At 43.8% G+C, this 27,357-nt stretch overlaps 1 protein-coding gene across 1 annotated transcript; it reads left to right on the plus strand.

The window, feature by feature from the left end:
* The first annotated feature begins 976 nt into the window (after nt 1-976).
* Nucleotides 977-26,615, plus strand: RBM5 (RNA binding motif protein 5). Its single transcript, XM_059939689.1, has 25 exons — nt 977-1,079; nt 2,427-2,496; nt 5,349-5,514; nt 6,307-6,462; nt 10,395-10,464; nt 10,954-11,027; nt 13,485-13,568; nt 14,545-14,605; nt 15,076-15,141; nt 15,976-16,136; nt 16,595-16,692; nt 17,297-17,384; nt 17,536-17,613; nt 17,697-17,769; nt 18,443-18,528; nt 18,918-19,002; nt 19,215-19,306; nt 21,329-21,490; nt 22,337-22,486; nt 22,569-22,640; nt 23,220-23,399; nt 23,718-23,792; nt 24,813-24,910; nt 24,988-25,117; nt 25,976-26,615. The coding sequence occupies exons 2-25, from the start codon at nt 2,480-2,482 to the stop codon at nt 26,099-26,101; spliced, it is 2,448 nt and encodes an 815-aa protein (XP_059795672.1). The 5' UTR covers nt 977-1,079; nt 2,427-2,479; the 3' UTR covers nt 26,102-26,615.
* The last annotated feature ends 742 nt before the right edge of the window (nt 26,616-27,357 follow it).

Genomic DNA, 27,357 nt, shown 5'->3' on the forward strand with positions numbered 1-27,357 from the left:
ATGGCAGTTGAGCCAGCTAGAAGTGGTCAGATCCAAGATATAGTTTAAAGGTAGAGTCAACAGGATTTGCTGATAGATTGAGTACGAGGAAAAAGGAGTCATGGATGACTCCAAGGTTTTTGTCCTGAGTAACTGGAAGCAGGGTGTTGCTAACTATGGGGTGGGGAAGGCTGTGAAGGAGACAAGGTTGGTTTTTGGCTGTGTTAATTTTGAAATTGTATTAGACAGCCAAGTAGTAACTGTTAAATTAACCCTGGAAGGACTTCCTGGTGGCGCCGTGGTTAAGACTCCACTCCATGGTCCCAATGCAGGGGGCCCGGGTTCAATCCCTGGTCAGGGAACTAGATCTCACATGCGTGCCGCAACTAAGAGTTCGCATGCCACAACTAAGGAGCCCATGTGCCGCAACTAAGGGGCCTGTGTGCCACAACTATGGAGCCTGCCTGCCACAACTAAGAACCCATGCAACCAAATAAATATTTTTTAAAAATCCTCTTAATTTCCATAAACCTCAATTTTCTTACTTGCAAAATGGATTTAATAACCACCTCATAGGTTATGAAAATGAAAATAGAAATTTGTAAATCATGTAGCCCAATAATCTAATCTAGCATTCAATAATGCAATAGGCGATCGACCTACATTCCTTAAAGCCAGATTAAACGTGATGGTTTACACCGCGTCGGTGAAAGAAAACTGTACTCTCTAAGCCCCTTGTAGCAAAGCAAATAATTACTATGCCTAATAAAGGTAAAAGCTTTAATCCGTATCTGCAAAAAGCAGACTGGCGATTAGGCCTGGGTTTTGAAGAAAGGGAAATACGCAGGAAATTGACACAGGGCGTAGTTAAGTGACAGGTTGCCCTAGCGACCACTCTTCCCAGCAGCCCTCGCGCAGCCAGACGCCTTCGCGGATTGGACACCTCCATAGGAAGAGTGTGGCGGGGGGAGGGGATAGGCGCGAGGTAGTGTGGGTAGGAGACGGCCGTCGACGGAGGCGCCATTTTGTGCGGCGGCCGTACCCTGTTGGAATCCCTTGGCACAAAACCGCTACTGCTGCTACTTCCGTCCTTCCTGGGGGTAAGTGCGGCGGCCGCCCGTAATGACCGGCGGTTCTTTCTGTTGGAGCACGCCCTGTAGAGCCTCCCTGTCAGCCGCGGGCGGCGGTCGATCAGCTCCAGCCAGATCTCTCGAAGGGCTACCGGAGGCATTGGAGGGCCGCGCCCCTCCTCGCCGCTAGCGCTGTCAGCTTTCAGAGAGCGTTCTCCCGCCCAGCCCGAGGCCCGCTTCTTTCGGGCTCTTGAGTGTGCCCCTGTCGGGACGTGTTTTCGACTACCCACCCCAGCTGAGCATGAAGCCGTCGTTTGTCCCTCGGGTACTTCTCAGGGGCGCCCTGACAGTCTCTAGCCGCCATCGCCCCGCAGCTTCACCTGAATCAGCCCTCTCCGGAAAGCTGTTCGGTGAAGGCTGATCTGCGGGCTGGGAACCTCTTGGGTGTCGGGAGGCGGGTGTGCAGGCAGGAAGAGAAAGCCGGACGCCTGAGTTGGTCGCGCAGGCCGTGGCGCCGCCATCTCGGCCGGGGCACCCCGCGGAGGTGGGTCCGGGCACTGCCCAGGCGATGAGGGGAGGCATCAGAGGTTCTGCCTAGGGCCTGGTTTCTCCCGGATGCTTCCCTTCCATTTATTAATTCAGCAAGTGTTCGTTGAGCGCCTGCCTAGAACAGGCGCCAGGGACGGCTGTAAGTAGTTTCTCGGACCGCGCACGCATCGAACGCAGTCTAGCTCTGTGATGTTTTATCACCGCCGGTGCGCAGCTGAGCCAGGCTGGCCACCTCAGGAACCTGTGGTGATTATTGTTACCTAGGAATTAAGTCGTGTGGAGGTTTACCCTTGTTTGTGATAGCTTTGGATCAGCCGTTGCGTTTTAAATGGAGTAGATTTTCAATCAACTCAGCATCGGGCTTCTGAAAGGTTTTAAGTTTTTCATAAGTAATTTTTGAATTTCGTTTCGCTCCTTGTATTAATACAGACACTTTGATTAATGTTTTAACGGTCAACTATCCCAATGGAGTTGCTTTGATTCAGAACACAGGGAGCTGATTGCAGCTGTGCCCTTTTTGCTTTGTAATCCTACAGCAGGAGCAGGGAAGGAACCTTCTGCTCGTATCCTTTTATGGGTTTGTTATTGAATGTGGAATCTAATATTTTTCACTATGCTTCGCCTTCCTGCTATGCTCACTGTTAACAAAACGTTAGCTTGATTTTAATGTTGACAGTTGGTCCCCACTTCCCTCCGCACCCCCCCAAACCTTAGATAATCACTGTTAATGGTTTAATGAAATTCCAATCTCAGTAGTGTTCCAGCTATGGAACAGTTGACTTTCGTGATCTCTCAGATTTGCAGCAACCTATCTCTTTTGTCTCCTAGGAAAAACAAAATTTGAACCTTTTGGAGCAGTGTGCTAGATCTTCAGCAGGACAATGGGTTCAGACAAACGGTAAGTTATTAACTGTTACATGCCTTTGATCTCAGCATTTCAATGGGGACTGAGATATTTGTTAAAAATTGTTTTTTTTTTTTAAATGGACTAGTCTTACAAGCATTACATTTTTTAAATCAGAATTTTTTTTTTTTTTTTTTTTAGTATTTATTTATTTATTTATGGCTGTGTTGGGTCTTTGTTTCTGTGCAAGGGCTCTCTCTAGTTGCGGCAAGCGGGGGCCACTCTTCATCGCGGTGCGCGAACCTCTCACTATCGCGGCCTCTCTTGTTGCGGAGCACAGGCTCCAGACGCGCAGGCTCAGCAACTGTGGCTCACGGACCCAGCTGCTCCGCAGCACACGGGATCCTCCCAGACCAGGGCTCGAACCTGTGTCCCCTGCATTGGCAGGCAGACTCTCAACCACTGCGCCACCAGGGAAGCCCTAAAAATTGTTTTTTTGTTCTTTTGTTTTTTTAATTAATTAATTTATTTTTGGCTGTGTTGGGTCTTCGTTTCCGTGCGAGGGCTTTCTCTAGTTGGCGGCAAGTGGGGGCCACTCTTCATCGCAGTGCGTGGGCCTCTCACTGTCGCGGCCTCTCCTGTTGCGGAGCACAGGCTCCAGACGCGCAGGCTCAGTAGTTGTGGCTCACGGGCCTAGTTGCTCCGCGGCATGTGAGATCTTCCCAGACCATGGCTCGAACCCGTGTCCCTTACATTAGCAGGCAGATTCTCAACCACTGCGCCACCAGGGAAGCCCTAAAAATTATTTATCAAACAAATATTTGAGTGTCTGTTTTGTATCCGGCATTGCTGTGAGCACTTTCATGATACTTGCTCTCACAAGCACACAGTTTAATGAGATAATTAAAATACTGTGTGAACTGTGCTATGGTAAAAGAAGTTGAGGGTGCTGTTAGAACACTTAGGAACGTATGTTTTCTTGGAAACGGCCAGGAAAGCTTCCTGGAGAAAGTATTCTCTAAGGTGAAGCCTGAAGGGTAAGAAAGAATTAGGCAAAGGAGGGCTGGGTGGAGTAGTAAGTCATGAGGGTTCCTGGTGTGGATAACAAACAGCCTCTGGAAGAAGCTAGGAGATCATACTGTCTGTCACTTTGCACAGTACCTGGGCTGTAGAAAGCAATCAGTGAATGCCAGTTCTCGTTATTGTCCCCTGCATGACAAGATGATCCAGATTTATAGAGCTGAGAAGCTTTGGACCATGGGTTACATTTTTTAAAAATAAGAAGAAGAAAGAAAAACTGCTAAAGAATTAGTAAAGAATTAAGATGAGAGCATTTGACTCCTGTGTCATCTGTGGATTCTCCGACTCAAACCATTTGATTTAAACACACAACCTTTATTTATTCATCCAGCTGCCTCCTTAATATTGAGTCCAGTCCCAGTGATAGATCAAATTGATGGCCCACTGGGACTCGTGAAGTGTTCATGTCACATGATATCATTGTTTTAATGCTTTGTCAATAGTCTGGTTCCAAATAAATTAACATTTTAGGGTCTCTCATCTACATACTTAACATTGCGAAATAGTCCTAGACTACTTGTTTCATTTGTTTCTTTTTATGAAATTTGTATACTCTAAATGAGGCCCTTATAAGCCTTCTCTTTGTCTTGTCCTTACATAGTAGTTTTATGAACCTGGTAAACAATTTATGAAAGAACTATTTATATCTGTGGTCAAATGGGTTTAAGCCTTTTGCTATTAGGTTTTCCTGTGAAGCCCAGTGCTGCTCAGTAATCAAAAATAAATCAGGGGCTTCCCTGGTGGCGCAGTGGTTAGGAGTCTGCCTGCCAATGCAGGGGACACGGGTTCGAGCCCTGGTCCGGGAAGATCCCACATGCCGCGGAGCAACTAGGCCCGTGTACAGCTGCTGAGCCTGTGCTTTAGAGCCCGTGAGCCACAACTACTGAAGCCCATGCACCTGGAGCCCGTGCTCTGCAACAAGAGAAGCCACTGCAGTGAAAGGCCCTCGCACCGCAGCAAGAAGTGGCCCCCGCTCACCGCAACTAGAGAAAGCCTGCGCACAGCAATGAAGACCCAACGCAGCCAATCAATCAATCAATCAATCAGATATTATAGGAAATAGTGTTCTCTGATGGTACTAGTTATATCTAACAAATGAACTTGGTTAACTGCCTATAGGAGAAAAAAGACAGGTTATCCAGTTTGTTGGTCCATTTCTCAGTAGTGAGATACCCTTCAGAGTGGATGAGTTCAGGACATGTCCTCCTTTGTAATTGAGTGAAATGCTAATACAGTTGACCCCTGAACAACATGGATTTGAATTTTGCAGGTCCACTTATAGGCAGATTTTCTTCAATAAATACAGTACTACATGATCCGTGGTTGGTTGAATCTGCAGATGCAGAACTGCGTATACCAGAGGGCTAACTGTGGGACTTGAGCATCCATGGGTTTTGGTATCTGCAGCAGGTCCTGGAACCAGTCCCTGGCGGGAACAACTATAATTACATTCTTCCAGTCTAGATTGATCACTAAGATCTGAAATCAGGGATGAAAGGAGTGATGTGTAGGCCACAGGCTTGGGAAAATGCAGGAGGAACTTGGGCATCCTGACTCTCTCAAAAATATTAAACCCATACATTTGATAGCTATATTTTTACATTTATTATGAATTCCTGAAAACTACCTTTGTACTTAGGGATATAGCTGTTTTCCCAGTCATTGTCTTTGTAAATTGGAATTTGGTGATAAATTTTAAGGGATACACTGAACCAGTTGGATATCTTATAAACTGAGATGTGGGTTGTGTGTTTTTTCAACCATGTTTTCTAAAGGGACAAAATGTGATTTACTTAAGAGTAAATGAAAATTATTTTCCCTGGCAGAGTGAGTAGAACAGAACGCAGTGGAAGATACGGGTCCATCATAGACAGGGATGATCGTGATGAGCGTGAATCCAGAAGCAGGAGGAGGGACTCAGATTACAAAAGATCTAGTGATGATCGGAGGGGTGATAGATATGATGACTACCGAGACTATGACAGTCCAGAGGTGAGTGACCAACAACTGTTTATAGAGTTGTTAGAATTATGAATTATATGCACAGAACCTCCAAGATTCTTGAAATAAGTATACCAAGTGTGGAAATCTCTCAAGAGGAGTATTATATTCAAACTCTTTATTATTCTGAAATCTGTTTGAGTCCACTATAACCCTCAAAGACAGACTGAGCCCTGTAGTCATAGAAATACTGGGCAGGGTTTACTTAGGGCTCACTATGCACCAGGCACTCTTTTGAGCACTTGACTTACATGAACTCATTCAGGTCTCACTACAACCTTATAAGGTAGGTGTTATTCTCATTTTAAAGATGAGACAATTGGGGCATAATTATATACCATCCCTTTGCCTCAGATGGTGTTTCTAAAAGTTGTAGTTAAACATTGTAGCATAGCTTTTTTCACATTTCTTTCAATATGCATTAGCTTTGTTTAGCAGTAATTGTGCTGCCCACATAATTTTGCACTGTTTTTTTTTTTTCTTATGCATATAATCATCTTATTTTAACAGGTAATAGTGTTTCATTGTGGGTTGTTATACTGTTTGGTGAGTTGTTAAACCATTCTTCCTGAACTAAATGATTGTTGCCAGTTTTGGGGGTTTCTGTCCTTGTTTTTGTTTTTGTTTTATGCTGTTTTAGAAGACACTGCAGTGAACATCATTATGGAGTTCTTGTATTATCTCTATGCCTAAAGATAAATTACTAAAAGCAGAGAGACTGGATCAGAGGGTATAAATAAGCCCAGTGTGATTTGAATTACAATTTTCTTTATTGTAAATCAGAGAGAACGTGAAAGAAGGAACAGTGACCGATCCGAAGATGGCTACCATTCAGATGGTGACTATGGCGAGCATGACTATAGGCATGACATCAGTGATGAGAGGGAGAGCAAGACCATCATGCTTCGCGGCCTTCCCATCACCATCACGGAGAGCGATGTAAGGGAAACCAACAGTTCTAATGAGCAATCCAATAGGCACGATGAACTTTGAGCTTCTACCATTACTTTCTTGTGTTACTATATCTCAAGCTAATATCTAGTGAAATACATTTCTATAATTAGGGTGGAGTTCTCTCAGCTTGGTTCACAGATAGATTATCATTTGTATTTAGGCTTTGAAGCTCAATGTAGAGTTTTCAGAAGAACTACAGGGAGCAGTTCTTATTCCTTCAATAATAGCTATTAGAAGGTAGCCAGTACATTTTTATTGAATTGGTTACTTACTCAGTGAGGATGTATCTGTAAGAACATTTTATGATTTGGCCATCCTTTGATTTAATGGAAATTATATTATCCATTTGAAACTTCTGAAAAGCCTGTGGAAAAGCCTGGCTCCCCACTTCTCAGACTGGTCAACTACGGCCTTGGTGTACTGGGCACTGCCTGATTTCCAGTGGTATCTCTGACCCTCACCCATTCCTTCCAGCCACATCCACCACTTGCTTCTGCTGCAGGCCACTTTGGACATGTCCATCATTCTACCAGTGTGCCCTTTTTTTCTCCTTGAAGCCCTCTTTCTTTCTTTCTCTCTTTCTCTCTCCCTCTCTCCCTCCCTCCCTCTCTCCCTCTCTCCCTCTCTCCCTCTCTCTCTCTCTCTTTCTCTCTTTCTCTCTTTTCTTTCTTTCTTTCTTTTCTTTCTTTTTTTCTCTTTCTTCCTTTCTTCCTTCCTTCCTTTCCTTTCTTTCTTTCTTTCCTTCTCTTTCTTTCCTTTCTCTCTCCCTTCCTTCCTTCCTTCCTTCCTTTTTCTTTCTTTCTTTTCTTCCTTCCTCCCTTCCTTCCTTCTCTTCCTTTTCTTCCTTTTCTTCCTCCCTCCCTTCCTTCCTTCCTCTTTCTCTCTCCCCCCCCCCTCCCTTCCTCCCTTCCTTCCTTCCTGTCTTTTATTTGGGAGGGCAGCTCTCTGCGGCATGCAGGACCTTAGTTCCCCGACCAGGGATCGAACAGGGATCGAACGCGTGCTCCCTGCAGTGGAAGCACGGAGTCTTAGCCCCTGAACCGCCAGGGAAGTCCCTGAAGCCTTTCTTGACCTACCAGGCGGAATTTCTTAAGTGTATCCCCAACCCTTGAATGCAGGAGGCTGCTCAGCCAATGTTGTTTGTGAAATGAATGTGATGTTTTGAAATACATTTATAAAACATGCATTGTGCCGGTATCTATTTTCTTGGAGTATTCAGAGTAATATTCTGACTAATGTTTAGTGAATTTTAGAGCTAAAGATAACTACTGAGTTCACACAGCCTTGGTCTTCTAAACACTGGAAGTGACAAATGTGAGATGGGATGTTAGAGTTAATAGTGGGTATTTGTGATCCACAGCACACTTGCTACACTGTGTACTGCTGTGCTATAGTGATGCAGAACCATGGATCCTACCTCATAAAAGCTTAAGGATGAATAGCTAAGGTCAGCAGATAATGAAGACAATGCAGAGTAGAAAGGGATAGGTGTTGGAAGAGGTCCTGTTGAAAGTGCTTCTGTGGAGTAACTCTGGAGGATTCTTTAAGGGAGCTGAGTTAACTGGTCGAGGGCAAGGAAGAGCTCCAGGGAGATTTTAGTTGAGCTGATTCTTGGGGGATAGAAATGTTTTGGTCTGGTGGAGAACTGAGGATAAGATGTGGACTGGCCCAAATCAACTTGATTTGACTGAAATCAAAGGCTTTTGGCAGGAGAGAGGTGGATGGGAAGGTGCTTTGGGGGTCAGTGCTGGAGTCTTTGAAAGCCCAGCTAAGTATAAAAGAAAGCTACTGAGGTTTTTACCTGGTAACAAAAGCTATGTAGGTTAGAATGGTAGAGGGAGAGAATGGTAGGGGCTAGAAAGAAGGCAGAGCTGAGCTCAGGTAGCAGCAGCCATGGGCATGTGGAGTAGGGGAGGAGGGGATACAAGAAATCTTGCAGGAGTCAGTTGAGGAAAGTTTACTTGTTGATCATACTGTCCCCTTGAGTCTTTTAGGCCTGTGGCCCTGGGAGCGTGCAGAAGAAGTGGGTGGCATGGGGAGAGCAATGCCTTAGCTGACTCTGGGGGCACTCCCTTCTGGTAATGAAACAAGATTGAAATGCTTATTTATTTCAGGCTTCTCAGAGAATTAGAAGTGCTTACCTTAAGAAGGCAGGTTTTCAAAGTAGACTTTCTGAGGTTGCCAAATTTTGTGCAATATTTGTAGAAAATTTGCTTATTGGGATCTTTAAAACATTTAAAAATTATAGTATTTAATCTTCTCCTGAATTTCAGTTTATCACTTTCAGTATTGTCATTTTATTTTAGTCCCCCCACTGACATGTGAACTCTTAGAGTAACTGTCTTTAGTTAATTATGTTACTATGTATGTTACTGTATCGCTACTTTTATAGAAACTGTTTTTAGTTACTCTCGTGACTGATTTTTCGTTTACTGTGTTACCAGGCAGGAGCTTGAGTCAGGTGGTTGGCTCCCGCTCAGTGTAGCGCTTCTCATACATACTCTTTGTGAAAAAATAGTCGATTTTCCTTATATTTGTAGTAGTTACAGTCTATAAAGGCACTGGGGGTACGGAACCATGCTCTTAGGGGAAATACAAAGTTAGGTTCCTGTGAGCCTCTGGTCACAACATTTTCATTAACAGATCAATATATGACCTTGTTTCGTGTGTATTTCTGTTTATAGGTGCCTTATTTAATATATACTGTTGGTTCATTAGCATTGAACTCACAGCCAATAGCACTGTAACTTATGTCTGAATGAAGATTTTCTAATATATTTTCCCTGTAAGGGACATCACAGCCTTCCTTCTTGCATTAGGAACACTAGACAGCACTTCAGCACTGCACTTGGAGAGCCATTTTAAACAGTGAAATCACCAACAAAAAGTACAAAAATGTGAAAAACTTGGCACTAAACAGACTATGAGTAGGACACTTGTTTACAGTATGAAAGCTGAAACAAGGCAGAGCATCACCTCTGCCGGGAACACATACATCAGGTGACTCAAATTTTTTACTACTCTGCATGTGTCTGCAAATGGCCATGAAAGCACTACAAGTATTGATTTGGAGTTAACGAATTTTAATGCGTAGGCAAATCCACAAGTGCAGAATCCCCAAATAATGAGGATTGACTGTATATAATCCTGCAGCCTTTACACATAATTATGGAAAGTGGAGGCCACTAAGAACCTCTGTTTCACAAATTTGGCCCTGGTTTTCTCCCTGGGAGTATGGCTGCCTGGTATGATTGATAAAGAGACTAATGTATTTATTAATGTATTTTGCCTTTTGCAGTAAGGGTTTGATCTGACATCAATAACAAACCTACCAGCCAGAAGTCTTTCTTCAGGCCCAATTAATGTTTATTTTGATTTACTAGGAGCCGAAGAACGTTATGAGCTTTGTTAATTTTCACCATTAATGTAAATGTAAGGAAGCTATTTCTTTAAGATATTGTGCAAAAAATATTTATCTTAAGGGAGTTCCTCATTTTTTGGCATTGATACTTGGTTGCATACTTCAGAAGACAGTGACATATCTTCTGCATTTTTTAAATCTCATCTTTCTCTCTGGTCCTTTAGTACAAAGAACAACAAGATTAGACTAAAGGAGGGAGGCTTGAGGGACAGCATACTGTGAGCAGGACTGTGTATCACAACATAAATAATTGTGCCTGAGGAAATTCCCAGGCAGCATATAAAGAATGCCTTCAAAGCTGTTACAGTACATCAGTTTCTATGAGAAGTGTTCCTTCTTTTATTCTATTTTTAGAATAATTACATTTTGATGATAGAAGTTAAAAGCTTGCCTAATTAAGCAGTTAATGTAATCCCTAGTCTTTGACCTCTCTTTAGTGTGGAATAGTTTGTGGCTAAAGCTTTAACTATAAATGTGTAAAACCCTGTCTGTGCAGATTCGAGAAATGATGGAATCCTTTGAAGGCCCTCAGCCTGCGGACGTGAGGCTAATGAAGAGGAAAACAGGTGAGAGCTTGCTTAGTTCCTGCTGTTCTGGTTCTCTTCCCCATTCCCACCTCAGTCCCTAAAGAACATCCTGATATCCCCAGTCTTCAAGCACATGAATTCAGAATGAAAGGTTTGCCATGGCTAAGGAATGTGACTGTTTGAAAACGATGTTAGAAAGCATCTGAGGACCTTTTAAAAAACTTTGTTTTTAGGGGCTTTTTTTTCCCTTCGGTAAGTAGTGATTTATAAACTCCTTGTTTGACTGTTTGTAGTCGGTTGCATGGTTACTTTTTAAGCGTGGAATCAAATCGAGTGGCATTTAGTTCAGGCGGCTTGGTTCCTTGCCATGGCAAAGTATCAAGAAGATCCCCAAGTCAAGTCACATTTGTAAAGCTGCTTCCCAATTGGCTTTGTCACGCAGTGTTGAAGCAGTGGGAGAGAGATTCACCTGTTATAAAGGAACTGACTAACACGAGTATCCCGTCTATATCTGAATGCTGTCTCTAGGTGTAAGCCGTGGTTTCGCCTTCGTGGAGTTTTATCACTTGCAAGATGCTACCAGCTGGATGGAAGCCAATCAGGTTGCTTCACTCACCAAGTCTAGATATTCATGAAAATGGAACAAGTCTGTACAATTTAAAAAAAAAAGGTTGAAGGAGTGGTTTGTTCCAAAGGAGTGACTTTATAAAAAGAAAAGCTTTGTATATATTAAAATTGCTGTTACTAGAATAAATACAGTACCAAGCACTACACTGCAGAATTTGCTCTGCCTTTAAACATGGCTACCTGGCAGGGCCTTGTTAACCACTGAGTATTTGTCTGGTAGTTATCAAGACACCTTTAATATTCCCCTTTTCCTTACCTGATTATATTCCTATTATGTCCATTGAGAGTAATCTTAGATTATCCAACTCTCGATTTGACAGTGAAGAGAATATAATTGAAGTCTGCTACAGGCATTTTGTAAGTAATTTTTTATTTCGCTTGGAGACTGCAAGCCTTCTGGAGGCGTAACTGCTCACATGGGTCTTCAAGGACTATATAAGGACCTAGTGGAATTTCTGAACAATAAATCTGATGAGATTAGCCTGGGAGCTGGTGTCTTGCTGCTGTCTGATCTAGTTAGAGTGGCATTAACATTCTAATCTCCCTGAGAATGCCTTTTATAGTCTGTTCAAAGCAGATCATTGATGATTCTTTAAGAAGCATTAACTGAAGTGTTCTACGGTTTGTCAAGATAATGTTCAGTGCTTGGCACTTAAATAACGTTTTTTGCCAGAATTCCGAAGCACAGTATTGAATGCCTTAACCAAGTGCATTCTGGGAAGTCTGCTTAACTCACTACGTTGCTTCTCTGCAGCATTTTATGATTTGTCACTCATAAATAAGAGTTATATTCTTTGGTGATTTATTATCATTTATAACAAGACTCACTAATGAGGGTATCATTTTGATTGACTTGTTAGATTTTTAAGCCTCTCATTTCCTTAACCCAGAGGTGACAGCCTGATCTTATAATGGTAGATCTTCATTCATTTCATACCATGGACACCATCCTAATAAAATTCAGAACATACACAAGCTTCATGTGAATCTGCTTTCTTTACATGACAGCATCTTTTAATATGGTGGATGTATCAGAATGACTTGCTTGGGAGTTTAAAACTCCTAGGAAATTAAAACCTGTAAGACACTTAAAAATCTCCACAATTTTAATGTATACAAAGCTATGTTAATGTGTAATATTTCATTACAGTTCAAATTCACTCCAGAAATAAAAGGCCAGTAGGATTAGGGACTCAGTGATAGTTTGGAGTCTCCCCCAGCACACATCCCTCCTAGTGGGATGATCTGTTGACATATCTCCCAGCTTCTTTATTTTTGCTTCTTTACAACACAGTGAGTGGATGGCCTTCAGCTCTTTCCCTCTTGGCCAGACATGCAGTCTTGTCTTTAGATATTGCAGAGACAACATTCACAGCATGTCTTAACTCTTCCAGGATTTGCAAGAACCAAATTACTCAACAGTATGTATGTTTAGAGGGGTTAGACTCCTTTAAAAAAATTTGGATATCTAACCTCCTACTTAAATCTGTTCTGACAGTGTCAGAACATCCTGCTCCCTTCCCCTCCCCCCCAAAAAAATAAAAAGAAAAGATGTGCCTGTTAAATGAAGGCTCTCTGGGGGCAGGTGCTGGGTATACTCTTGGTAGACTGATTCAACTCGGAGTTTTGACCTTGAAAATTAAGTCCCTTTTAGTCACATGGTTGACTTGAAGGATGAGGTGGTATATGAACATTTACAAACTTTTCCTAACCCCCTGAAGAAACTTCATTGGCCTCCTGGTTACTCATCTTGAAGGAGAGTACCATCTATTTCAGTGAAAAACACATCTGTCACTCAGGACATCACGTGGTTGCACTTGGCAGGAAGAAATCTCATTTAGCTGTTTTAGAGTTGATGGCATTCAGACTAGTTCCTCCTGAGAAAATTGTAACCAGATTCCCTTTAAAAATGAGTTCCCCTCCCATTGTCCCCCAAAGGACACATCCTGAAGCAGGAATTTGGGGGAAGGGGAAATGTAAAGGCTTTCACTTTGCGTAAGGATGGGGGACTGGGGCAAAAGTGAAGCGAAGCCCAAGGACACCATGCTAAGGGCTAAAGTAGGAGACAACCTCAGAACTGGGAGAGTTGTGTCTTCTGCTTTTTGAAATAGACTGTCACTCTCAGGCAGCCTGTCAATGATGAATGTTAGGACTTCTGTCTCTGCTGGAGACACGGCCTGGTGCATGTCAGCGTTTAGTGTGTGGCAGCTTTTTCAGCACTCCCTGACTCCGTTTACCTTTACTCCGCATCCCATTCTCTTACTGCCTATCTGAAGGATTGGATGGGCAGAGTATAGGTGGCGGTGGTTGGTCCTCCCCGTATGTTGTCCATTTAATTCCAGAGCACTGATTTTTCCGAAGTGTGCTCTGCCCTGGGAAAATGGACACATGTTCCTCACAATGGGAATAACTAATTACTTCTTTTTTTACAGAAAAAGCTGGTGATTCAAGGAAAGCATATTGCAATGCATTATAGCAATCCCAGACCTAAGTTTGAAGATTGGCTTTGTAACAAGGTAAGCATGGGTTTTTCCCAAGTAGACAAAACTCTTTTGGGGTTTTGTTGTTTTCTATTTGTTTGTTTGACTGTCCAAACAAGGAAACGAATAAGTACACAATCACCAGCTTTTATCATAAGGTGATTTTTGTACTTTCTGACTTTCTTGGGTCCTCCTGAGTAGGTATTAGAGGACAGAATCCCTCAAACATGAGAGATTTTGTTTAAGATCCTGGTTCTAAGCCCAGTGTTTCAATTAAGATTTTAAGTTTATTTCACTTTATGGTTTCTTGAATTCTAGAGCTCTCAACTTTTGGCAATTTCTCTCTTTTTTTTTTTTTTCTTTCTATTTATTTATTATTTGGCTGCATTGGGTCTTTGTTGCTGTGCGTGGGCTTTCTCTAGTTGCGGTGAGCGGGGGCTGCTCTTCATTGTGGTGCGCGGGCTTCTCATCGTGGTGCCTTCTCTTGTTGCAGAGCACGGGCTCTAGACGCATGGGCTTCAGTAGTTGTGGCTCGTGGGCTCTACAGCGCAAGCTCAGTAGTTGTGGCGCACGGGCTTAGTTGCTCCGCGGCATGTGGGATCTTCCCAGACCAGGGCTCAAACCCATGTCCCCTGCATTGGCAGGCGGATTCTTAACCATTGCGCCACCAGGGAAGTCCGTATGGTGCTCTTCTGATATAAGGGAGAACTTTACCAGTGGCTTGCTGTAGGATTTTGGGGTGAACTAAAACTTTTCCCCAGCTTGATAAAAATGGAATTCTACTTCAGAATACATCAAAATTTGTTTTTCTTGGGAGAATTCACATAGTAAAAGCATTCTAAATTTTTAGGTTAATATCCCTTTATCTTGGATACATGGTATCACTTTCTGCTTTTTTTTGTTGTTGTTCCTCACTGGGACTTGCCCATGGCCCTCTTGCTCTAACCCACATTGTTAATAGTAAGCCCGGCCTACTGTGAGAAATAACCAAGATAAAACTTTTTTTTTCCAGTGCTGCCTTAACAATTTCAGGAAAAGACTAAAATGCTTCCGATGTGGAGCAGACAAGTTTGGTAAGCCCAGATTCAGCTGTTTGGGAATATGTATTAAACCCTGACTAATTGGATTGTCTGTGAACCTAAGGAAAAGTACAGGTTGTAGGGCATTTAAACAAGTAACCTGTATATTTTCCTTAAACCTTCTTACCTTGGGTTAGGTAGATCCTGCTGATGATTGTGAGAGTACAAATAGTTCTTTTATGTTCCAAAATTAAGTCTGCTCGCCTTGTTTACATTCTGCATCTGCTTTTCTTTAGTATAGAGGTAATGTCAGTCCTCCACTGGCCCAATTTTTGCATTCCACCTTTAAAATTCATGTCAAAATTAATGAGGTTTTACTGTAACCACAAATGGTTAAAAAAGAAAAAATAACTGCTACATTTACTTAAAATTAAAACTTTGGTATTTCAATGTATTTTTTATATTGGTTTGTTGTTTGTTTGTCTTCAGTTACTGATTCTTCCTCTTTCTTTCCTTTCTTGTAGACTCTGAACAGGAAGTGCCCCCTGGAACCACAGAATCAGTTCAGTCTGTGGATTACTACTGTGATAGTAAGTTCAAATGTAATCTTTTGGCCTTTATGTTGGAAATTGACCTCCATTTGATGTTTTCGTTCTCCTACCCTTTTTTATTTTATTTTATTTATTTATTTATTTAGCATTTATTTTATTTATTTTTGGCTTGCGCTGGGTCTTCGTTGCTGCGCACGGGTTTTCTCTAGTTGCGGTGAGCAGGCTTCTCATTGCGGTGGCCTCTCCTGCTGCAGAACACGGGCTCTAGGCATGCAGTCTTCAGTAGTTTTGGCACGTAGGCTCAGCAGTTGTGGCTCGCGGGCTCTAGAGCAGAGGCTCAGTAGTTGTGGTGCATGGGCTTAGTTGCTTCGCAGCGCGCGGGATCTTTCCGGACCAGGGCTCAGATCCGTGTTCCCCTGCATTGGCAGGAGGATTCTTAACCACTGCGCCACCAGGGAAGTCCCATCCTGCCGTTTTTTAATGAGGAGCAGTAGCTTCAGGTTACCTCATAAAAGATTGGTTTTTAGAATCTTCTCCATGTCAAAGTGTGAAAGATATGCAGTTGACCCTTGAACAACATGGGTTTGCACAACGTGGGTTTTTTCAATGAATGCTATAGTAGTACATTATCCTCTGGTTGAATCTGGGGATGTGGAACTACCAGTATAGAGCACTGACTATAAAGTTATGTACAGATTTTTGACTGCGTGGCTGGGATGGGGGTGGGGTCAGCACCGCTAATCCCCCTGCATTCAAGGGTCAGATATGCTAGAAACCTCCCAAAATGGACTTGTTTGTTTGTACTTGAACCTGCCTTGAAAAGCATTGGTGGTGGGAATGCATGTATCTGTCATTTGTCTCATTCACCTGCAGCAATCATACTTCGAAACATAGCTCCACATACCGTGGTGGATTCCATCATGACAGCGCTGTCTCCCTACGCGTCCTTAGCTGTCAATAACATTCGCCTCATAAAAGACAAACAGACCCAGCAGAACAGAGGCTTCGCGTTTGTGCAGCTGTCTTCTGCAATGGTGAGATGTTCACTGAATCTTTCCTTTTAAAAGAAACTGAGATTTAAGAGGCAAATGTGGTTCATCCAATTGTGATACTGTGTGTAAGGCTCCTGGAGCCCAAAGTTCAAGACTTAAGAAATGACAGTTATTACAGTGCTAAATTACAGGCTGTTGACTTCAGTAAGTGGTAAAAATACCATATATACCTGTAGATAACTGGCCGAACTGAAGGTTGAGCCATAGTTTAGTCCTTTCATCATGCTTTGTTTTAGACTGTTATAGCATTTACTCTTTTAATAATACTGGATACCTTCATGTCCTGGAGGAAAGAGGGCTAATTTTTTTCTCATGATTTCATATCCACAAATAAGAATGAACTGCTATTCTTTTTTTAATATTTCTTTGACTGGGCTTAGGTAGTAGAGAGAGATTTTCAATTACGTGACAAAATTGTTTTTCTTCACATTCTCCTTCAGGATGCTTCTCAGCTGCTTCAGATACTACAGAGTCTCCATCCTCCTTTGAAAATTGATGGCAAAACTATTGGGGTTGATTTTGCAAAAAGTGCCAGAAAGTGAGTGGCTTCATTGTCCTTACTTCAAACCGCTGCATCTGCGTGCTTGTCCAGGGATGCTTTGCTAACTGCACTCAAAGCCCATGTTCTCTACATTGAGACACTATCCTTCCTGGTTGGCTGGGAAGGATACAGTTGTCTTCTTAGAGCTTATTCCCTCCTGTCTCAATAACCAGTTGCCAGAAAACTTCAGAGCAGGACAAAGAGAGACATGGCAGATGGGTTGAGAATAAGTGCTATGCAAACTGCTTCAGCATGGTGCAAACCCATCTGGATATAATTCTTTACTTCCAGAACAACATGCAGCTTCATGTATATAGAGCTTCATTCTAGTGACATAAATTTCCCCTCTCTGGTATCATTGCTCATCCAGCAGACACCTTATTAGATGGAAGGGTACAAAGGAGAATAGAAATACTACAGGGACACTTGCCCACTTAGGGCTTTGCCCATGGAAACCCTTCCTCATCTGAAATGTGGCCTTGCTGGCATTAGAGACCTTCCAACAAAGGCTGGAGTGAATTGCTGTTTTCTGGGTAGTGTGGGGTTAGTGATTGGAAGCATACTGAGATAGAATCACATGATTGGATCATTGTGGTTTCAGAGACTTGGTCCTCCCAGATGGTAACCGGGTCAGTGCTTTCTCCGTGGCTAGTACAGCCATTGCTGCCGCTCAGTGGTCTTCCACCCAGGTAAGATGGAGGATCTTTTTGCTCAAAGTAGTGTGGTGGCTTTGCCCGGATTCACAGAAGTAACCTCTCCAGCGGTGCTTGCCTTAGAAGCTCTCCAAGGACATTTTAAAAACTTGATGTCTGTGTTTCCTCTTCTTTTGATATTTTGTAGTCTCAGAGTGGTGAAGGAGGCAATGTTGACTACAGTTACCTGCAGCCAGGCCAAGATGGCTACGCCCAGTATGCTCAGGTAGGTAGATTTGACCAGCATCCAACTTCTGGTCTCCAGAGTGTGTCTGAGAATAGCAGCTTTAATGGTGGACTCTTCTATAGTACTCACAGGATTACCAACAGTTTTATCAGCAACAGGCTGGAGGATTGGAATCTGATGCATCATCTGCATCAGGTAATAAACTTCATATTCCCTTTATTTTTGTTTAAGCAAATACAATTGAGGAAGTAGAACTAGATGTTCTCACTAGACCCAAATAAATCTATGAGGGCCATTTCCCTGCAAAACTTGGGGGTAGGACACATTCAGGGTTGTCACCATGTGCCTAAGGTCCTAGGGGAATATTGGGATTGCTCGTGTACATCAGGAGCTGATAAGAAGCTCTTAGAGACCATGTGATGAATGTTCACTCTTGGAATTCAATATTTTCCCTGTCTGTGTTGTTAGGAATCATGGGTGACCATGTAGGTTCAGGTAAGCAGAGACGGTGTGGCCCTACAGTCTGGTGTCCAGACATTAATCAGAATGGTCACTCTGAAAGCTTATGCTTCAGTTTTTGTTCTAGAATTATAAAGGTGTGGCAGTTAAATCTATTCTCAACCCCAAAGCAGATACGGAGACTTCCTTCTCTTCCTCCTTCTTAGCCATCATACAGAATGTTTGACTTTGTGTGTCACATTCTAGTAGGATTATAAAAATGAAAATATCGTAGGTTCAAGAGTACTTATTAGGAATTAGGTTGTTAAGAACTGACATATACAAAGACGCTAGATTGGGCATTACAGATAAGGATGTTTGGCTTAGAGTTCAGTGCGTTGGCTCTTCTAACTCCTGTGTTTATTATCAGGCACAGCAGTGACCACCACCTCAGCAGCTGTAGTATCTCAGAGTCCCCAGCTATATAATCAGACGTCCAATCCACCCGGCTCTCCGGTAATCCTATCATCTTAGATACAGAACTGGTGACTGTTGGGGATCTTTGTGTTGCCATACTAGTATTATCTTTTCCTGCTGTATGAGCTAGGATTGAATAATACACACACATTCCAGTCTCACTTCTCTGTCAAATATTATTAGATAATAAAATAATTTTGTGTGTGTATTTTAAATGCAAGATTCCAAACAGGGTGTATTTATACTATGCATGCTTCAACTTGACCTTTAGGAAGAAAGTTGTCAACATGTGTTTTGCTCAAGGATTGCCTTAGATTGTTGCTACAGTGGGTCTGTCAGGGGTCCCTTCCTGCTGGATGATTGCAGTGATTTAGTTCTCTTGAGAGACTTTACAGTTGAAATTATATTGAAGCTGCTGTTCTTTCCAGACTGAGGAAGCACAGCCTAGCACTAGCACAAGTACACAGGCCCCAGCCGCTTCCCCCACTGGTGTAGTTCCTGGTACCAAATATGGTAAGCCAAACCTCATGGGGCTGTTGACAGTTGGAAGGTCCTAGTTGTTGTCTTTGTTTAATAAGAGTTCCTCTCCCTTTGTGGGTGTCAGAGGGACACTTGGGGATGTGAGAGAAGACCATTAAGGCCTACTGCATCTCAGTGGCTTAGAATTTGAAGTAAAGCCAGTTTCTTACCTGGAATGACTGTATGCTGGATTTTGTTTTTTGCAGCAGTGCCTGACACGTCCACTTACCAGTATGATGAATCTTCAGGGTATTACTATGATCCGACAACAGGGCTGTACTATGACCCCAACTCGCAGGTAATTTAAAGGTTAAAATACATGTTTTGAGGTATAATGTACATACGGAAAAATGCATGAAACTGACGTGCAGTTCTTGCAGTTCTTTGAATGTTTACATGTATATGCGTTCATACATATACCAGCACTGAGATAAGAACGAGAATATTCCTAGCACGCTGGACATTTCTCTGGTGCCTGTTGCTGTTCGGTCAGTAACCCTACCCGTAGCCACTATTCTTACTCCTAAACCATGGATTATTTTGTCAAGTTAATATTTATAGGTGACTGTTAACCTTCATGTAAAGACCTAGATAGAAATTTTAATTGTGATTTTTTTTCTTACTATATATTCTTTTTTTTAATTGAGATAAAATTCACATAACATAAAATTCACCATTTTAACCATTTAGAGTGTTCAGTTCAGTGGTATGTTCACAGTGTTGTGCAGCCATCATCACTATCTAATTATAGAACCTTTTCATCAACCTGAAAAGAAACCCTATGCCCTATATACTAAGCAGTCACTTCCTAATCCCGTCCCACCCCAGCAACTGCTGTCTGCTTTCTGTCTCTGTGGATTTGCCTATTCTAGACATTTTGTGTAAATGGAATCAGATATGTAACCTTTTGTGTCTAGCTTCTTTTACTTAGCAACCTTTTGTATTTTTGAGAGTAGAAATTAGCAGATGTGTGGAGTGATATTTTATTTTTGGTGGTGTATATAACTTTTAAAGAGGAAAAGCAACATTAACACTCCATAAATAAACAGCTATTTATGACCAGGAGCTGTATGTATATATAGAGCAGTAAAAATAAGTGCTTTTAACAGGAACTTGGCATTGAGAGCTTGTGGTTTCTGAGAGTCAGGTGTGAAGCTGTGTGGGACCTGCCAAGCAGGCTGAGCCTGTGCATGGTTCTTCCACTGCTCTTGCTTGTGGAGTCTGACCTTTCCCAGGCCATTCTTCTTGGCGGCCATAGAAGTTGTGGCTCCTGTGTCTGACCCGCACCACCTTCCCTGGAAGAGATAGAACAGGCAGTCTCTCCTGGGTCCCTGTTGAGCAGGTAGAGTGAGTGATTGAAGAATAGAGAAGAGGAGAGATAATTGCTACCTATTCTCTGTTGTGGTTCTCCCCACAAATTTCAGATCAAGTTCCTTCACATGTCACCTCCTTCCAGGCTCCCGAGCCAGCCTTTTACAAACCTGTTTGGTTGCCTGGGTGTCCACAGGCAGGGTTCTGTATGGTTGAACCCAACAATGAGACGTTAACTGGTTGTCATGGAGGACGTATGAGAAAAAGCTCCTCCTGAACCACCTGTTCTGACCACTTGGTTTGTGTAAATGGTCTGTCTATGGAAAGGGGTCAGACGTGTTTCTCTTTGGGTACCCTCCAGGCCCAGGGATTAAATTAATGGGAACTAGACTCTTGAAAAGAAACCACACTCTACTTTCGCCCAAGAGGTTTCACACCTCTTGGCTGGTTCATCATCCTCACCTACACCAAGGTGTACAGCACCTCTTCTCTATGCAGAAAATATTACTGGTCTGCAACATGCTTTGTTTTTATGTTTAGTTTTTTTTTGTTTTTTTTTTTAATTTATTTTATTTATTTTGGCTGCATTGGGTCTTCATTGCTGCATGCAGGCTTTCTCTAGTTGTGGCCAGCGGGAGATACTCTGCTGTGCACGGGCTTCTCATTGTGGTGGCTTCTCTTGTTGCGGAGCACGGGCTCTAGGCACACGGGCTTCAGTAGCTGTGGCACATGGGCTCAGTAGTTGTGGCACACGGGCCCTAGAGCACAGGTTCAGTAGTTGTGGCACACAGGCTTAGTTGCTCTGCAGCATGTGGGATCTTCCCAGACCAGGGTTCGAACCTGTGTCCCCTGCATTGGCAGACAGATTCTTAACCACTGCACCACCAGGGAAGCCCTATGTTTAGTTTTTTTGACAAAACAACTTTGATGTGGGTTTTTGACAAAATACTCCTTTAAGATAATGGTTCAACACAGCAGAAATCTGCATTAATGGTATTTTTTTCCCCAGTACTACTACAATTCCTTAACCCAGCAGTACCTGTACTGGGATGGAGAGAAGGAGACTTACATGCTGGCTGCAGAGTCTAACTCCCACCAGCAGACGGGCCTACCTCCTGCAAAAGAGGGGAAGGAAAAGAAGGAGAAACCCAAGAGCAAAACAGCACAGCAGGTAAGATCATGACCCAGCCAGCAGACCCATCTTTCTCTCTGGGATATTGGGCTTAATTTTTATGTTTTTTTCAGGTGGGGCACGGGGGCGAGGCATTTATATCTGCTTTATTTGGATTCTTTAAAATGGGGCCACACATCTTATTTATATCAAGTTTGTAGAGCATTTTGCAATTTTTTAGTGTTACTATATGTTGTCTGTCAGTTGCCTATGTACTTAGGGGAAAAAAATCCTGAAAGACTCAAAGACTTTTTTTTTTTTTAATATTTATTTATTTGGCTGCGTCGTGTCATAGTTGCGGTACGCGGGATCTTCATTGCTGCGTGCACGGTCTTTAGTTGTGGAATGAGGGATCTAGTTCCCTGACCAGGGATAGAACCCGAGCCCCCTGCATTGGGAGCACAGAGTCTTAGCCACTGGACCACCAGGGAAGTCCCTGAGATTTAGGTCGTATAAGGCTGTATGGGGTTTCCTGTGCCTTTCGGCGGTTAGAAGAATTCACTGAAGAGTTCCCTCTGATGGAGCAGCAAGAAGAAAAGAGTCATTAATCAGCCTGCATAGTGCAGGAGCCTGCATGAGTCCCAGCTTCAGTCCAGGGAGAAAAAGTCGTTTATACAGTTACCTTCAATGGTAGAGGCCATCCATAAAAACTATTTATGGGATTTAAAATACATTGACTTTTGAGACCTTTAATGACTTTGGTTATATGCAGTATCTCATAAAGGTAAGGGCAAAAGGGGTTTTGTTACAGTTTGTTACAATAATGGCTTGTTTTCATGGCATAGGAGACTGTTTTCTAAGTTCCTCTACCTAAGTGTATTTTTTGTGATTGTTGTTTGACTTTAGATTGCCAAAGACATGGAACGCTGGGCTAAGAGTTTAAACAAGCAGAAAGAAAATTTTAAAAACAGCTTTCAACCTGTAAATTCTTTGAGGGAAGAAGAAAGGAGAGAATCTGCTGCAGCAGATGCTGGCTTTGCTCTCTTTGAGAAGAAGGTAACAGTAGCAGGAATGGCCTTACTTCATGAGGGGAACTTAGGTAAAATTTGAGGCTTATGACTTGTTCTCTGTTTCCCAGGGAGCCTTAGCAGAAAGGCAGCAGCTCATCCCCGAATTGGTACGAAATGGAGACGAGGAGAATCCCCTCAAAGTAAGGAAGTACCACCAGTGTTTAAAGACCATATCTGTGCTTTGTGCCTCACTTTGAAACTCAGCTGCATCTTGGCTAATGTGATTTCTACTTAATTGGTCCCTGTCAGTGGGTATTTGGAGCAGCTTCTGCACATAGAATCCATGTTCAGGGCTTTGCTTTCCCTGTGTGAGAGCCGGAGAGATGGAGCAGGGAATGAAGCCCAAATTCCTGAGCTCAGTTAATTGAGTTTTATTGCATTTGTAAATAGAGAGTTTTAACAGACTGGAAAGAGAAAATTAAGACAAGAAAAAATTATTTTATTGATAGATACTAATGTGGGTGGGCCATTACTCTGATCTGTTGTATTTGGGGTTTTCAAACATGGTCAGTAGTTTGAGAACAGCCATCCAGGAACTCTTCTTGGGGCCCCAAGAGGGTTGGTGCCAGGAGGCTCTCGAGCCCAGCCCTGGAGGACCTGGCTGCTCCACTCAGTACGGGTAATGGGCGTACTCTCACAGCTTGGGTTAGGCGTTACTTTTAGCCATTGCTATCTTCCTGTTGTACATTTCCAATGACCCACCCTCCTTTTGTCCCTAGAGGGGTCTGGTTGCTGCTTACAGTGGTGACAGTGACAATGAAGAGGAGCTGGTGGAGAGACTTGAGAATGAAGAAGAAAAGCTGGCCGACTGGAAGAAGATGGCCTGCCTGCTCTGCCGGCGCCAGTTCCCAAACAGAGACGCCCTGGTCAGGCACCAGCAGCTCTCAGACCTACACAAGGTGGCCATGCTTCTCTGAGCTGATCTGAGGCAGGGAGGGGAGGCAGCAAGATGCTGTGAGTGCCCTGACAGTAGTGAAGGTTCAGTAAATACCTGTATTAAACGATTGCCTTTTAGAAGGCTGCTCCTGATTATAGTATGTTCTAGATAATAGAGTGGAAAGGACCATGGCAGCTCCGTATGCAGCGGGCTCTGGCTTTCATGCTGTAGTGTAGTGAACTGGGCTTTGACTCTTAGAATATAATAGGTACCGATAATGTTGTGATATCTCCAATTAGGTAGGTATGAATTCTTACTGTCTGTAAAATCTCTCGTATAGCAAAACATGGACATCTACCGACGATCCAGGCTGAGCGAGCAGGAGCTGGAAGCCTTGGAGCTGAGGGAGAGAGAGGTGAATGGGGGTCAATGTGCCGCTAGAGTGTCTTGGGGTAACTGCCTTTGGCTTTTATTTGTAGCACTTGTTTCAGGTCCCAGGGGCAGGGTAGGATTTGCCACATACCTGTCACTAGGCCACTGTGGCTCATGTAGACTGGACCCAACTCTGTGCACTTTGTGAGCCCTGCACCGACCCTTAATGAGGGTGCTCAAGGCTGCTTACAAGTCCCGAGTGCCAAATACTTGCTGGTGAAGTATGCTGGATTTTAGCAAGGAGAGAGTGAGCTCATTTGGCCTGGCCAGGGAAGCCTTTGTGAACAATGAGAGGAGCTTCAAATGAGGCCCAGGGAACAGCAGGACACAAGATGATTGCAGGTGATGTGGAAGGAAGCAGTGGGCAGGAGAAGCTTGTGGGGCCACTAATGGGCAGTCGTTTGGTAGTTGATGAGGCAGGTTGAGAGCCAGCTGGGCAGGGTTTTAAATACAAATAGAGGCCTATGAGTTAGAGATGAACCAGTGAGCAAGTTACTTGAAATTTCTCACCCCAAGATAGTATCTGTAGTTAGGGCTTTTGCTTTCCTGTTTTTTTCCACTGTTTATGGTGCCGTCTCCCCAGGGACTGTAGAACAGGTCTCTGGAAGTCTCCTTGGCTCTGTCTCCCTGGAGGTGGGCCTGTCCAAATGCTGAGGGGGGACAGCAGCTCTGCCCTCCTCTCCCTCGAGGACCTTGGCAAGCTGTGCCCACGCCCAGCCGGCTGGTTGAAGAGCTTGACAAGAGGTGACTCGTTAAATAAAACTGGTTGTTGGAAACATAGTTCTACCCCAGGTTCCACACACAGTTCATCTCTACAAACCTGCCGTTTTGGATATGACTGAGTGCAGCGAGGGAGACAGGGCATGTGGTATTTGAGAGCACTCTAAAAGGCCAAGCTCCAGATGAAGAAAGCACTTGAGGTGATAATCTTGAAGTGTGGGTGCATGAGACTGCTACAGATTGAAGTCTGAATATCTCTAACCATGTTTGTTCTCCCACGTAGATGAAATACCGGGATCGAGCTGCAGAAAGACGGGAGAAGTACGGCATTCCAGAACCTCCAGAACCTAAGCGCAAGAAGCAGTTTGATGCTGGCACTGTGTATGTGTTGTGCACATTTTCCACTTTGTGAGCCGCGGCTCTGGCTTTTTAAGTAACTGTGTGTTTGCCACTGGCAGGAATTACGAGCAGCCCACCAAAGATGGCATTGACCACAGTAACATTGGCAACAAGATGCTGCAGGCCATGGGTTGGCGGGAAGGCTCAGGTTTGGGAAGAAAGTGTCAAGGCATCACAGCCCCCATTGAGGTAAGCAGTGGCTTGCAGGCTTATCCCAGAGATGAGATGAGGTTGAAGCACCCAGAGGGCCTAGGACCCAGTGGGAGTTGTCGTCTCTGCAGCCCTCCCATATTTCACGCTCCTTTGAAGATGTCAGTTGGAAGGAATGGGTGTGGCACCCTACTTGATTTTTCTGGTCTTTTGGTATCTTTGGGTAAAACCTACCTTCTCCTAAGGGCTGTGTCTATGTCCTTTGTTATAAACAAACCCTAACTTAACACCAATTCAGACCCGTGTAGCTTAGATTGGATTTTTAGAAAGGTACTGTGCTTTAATTTCTAAGTGATTTTGCTTATGTATAAAACAAATTATAATTTAGTAGGATTTCCATCCATGATAAGATATCCTTTACTCAGAGCTCAGGAGCAGAGGCCCTCAACCACTGGCCTTCTAGACAAAAGCACCGCCAATGATTGCTCCCTCTCTGACCCGGCAACATAGCTTAGGTCAGACTCTTACTGTTGATTTGTGCAAGCGAGTTCTGCTGACTTCAGGCTGTCCTGCTGTGATCTGTGCCCAAAATTACCAGACCTTCCCTGGGCTTCAGTGCAATGCTTTGTGCTTTGGGGCCCTTACAATGCTTGCTGAACAGGCATAGGAGTAGGGGAGGGTGTGGTTCTATCTGCCTGTCTCCCTTACCTATTTGATCCCTTCAGTCCTTAAACCTACTCCAGGTCTCCAATATAGAAATCCATGTCTTCATTTAAAACTTCCTCTCCTGTCTTCCAGAGGGTGGTCCAGCTCAGTAGGGAGTGGGTTAGATGAGGGGGAGAGGGAGCAGTCCACACCCTACCTGCCAGCTGCTGACAGCAGTTTTATCCCCACCAGGCTCAAGTCCGGCTAAAAGGAGCTGGCCTAGGAGCCAAAGGCAGCGCATACGGACTGTCTGGTGCAGATTCCTACAAAGATGCTGTCCGGAAGGCCATGTTTGCCCGGTTCACTGAGATGGAGTGAGACTCAGAGAGAGGATGAGAGAGAGAGAGAGAGAGAGAGATGACAAGGAGTGCTCCATCTCTTGAATTCACTCTGACCACCTTTCTCTTTAAGGGCATGCCTTGTGCTGTTAATAGTTTTTAGGGCAAACCACTTCATTCTGCAAGGTTCTCCCACTTAAAGGAGTTCCCCTAGTATGAGTTATCTGGTGAATGGCCTGCCTTCCTGCCAGAGGGCTTGTGAGCTGGCCAAGGGGACAGTGGGTCTTTTATACTTCAGTGTACATAGTGTAATTGTAGTGTGTTTTACATGTGTAGCCTATGTTGTGGTCCATCAGCCCCTTGCATTCCTAGGGGGTGTTGAGATGCCCTAGGGTGGTATGTAACACCAAAGCTGCCTCTGTCATTTGTTGTGCTGTCTTTTCTCGGCAAAAGCCTTGTGTATATTTGTATATTACACATTTGTACAGAATTTTGGAAGATTTTCAGTCTAGTTGCCAAATCTGGCTCCTTTACAAAAGAAATACCTTGAAAAATGTGTGTCTGTGTCTCTTTATTCTTGGGGTGATGAAGGAAGTGTGAAAATTCTTCATGAAAACTCCATCATAACTGAGTCGGCTTTTCCACTTCCTTACTTTGTATAGGCCTAAGTGAGTGCAAGCACTTGGGCTTCTTCACTTTTCACAGACTATATCCTAGACCTGTGGGGGGTAGGCATGTTACTGCTCTGTGAGGAAGAGCCTCCCTGCTTTTGGCCACAATACAGGCAACCTCTCTGCTGAGGTGGAGGAGCTGAGAGGCCATCTCTCTCCCCCGAAGCACTCTGCTTCTCCGCTGTCATCTCAGCTGCTGAGGAGGTGGTCAGGGACGTTGCAGGGTTTTCCATTGAGTGGTGTCATCCAATCCTTGTCATCATTTGGCCAGCAAGACCATGCTTGACAAGGGCAGGAAGTGTGCGTGAGTCTGAGGCTGTTTCCAGGACCAGATGTGGTGGTGGGGTACCCATGCTGCCCATCTAGCTGAACTGAGTACTTGGGCTCCCTGTTTGGCATTTAGTCAGGGAGGGGGAACTTGTTCTTAAAGCTAGAATTCCATGGCTTTTGTGAATGGTCATATTTTTCTGTTTTCGGGCAGGCCTGGCCCTTATAAAATCAGGATGAAAAATGCTCGGGAGGAGCTTCCAGGGCACGGGCCCTCACCCCAGCCTCCTAGGGGGTGCCTTGGAGAGGTTGAGCCTAGCTTTGCTAGGGAGATGTGGAGGCAAATGCAGAAACCTCA

Source organism: Balaenoptera ricei, chromosome 11 (genome assembly GCF_028023285.1).
Source record: "Balaenoptera ricei isolate mBalRic1 chromosome 11, mBalRic1.hap2, whole genome shotgun sequence".
NCBI lineage: Eukaryota > Metazoa > Chordata > Mammalia > Artiodactyla > Balaenopteridae > Balaenoptera > Balaenoptera ricei.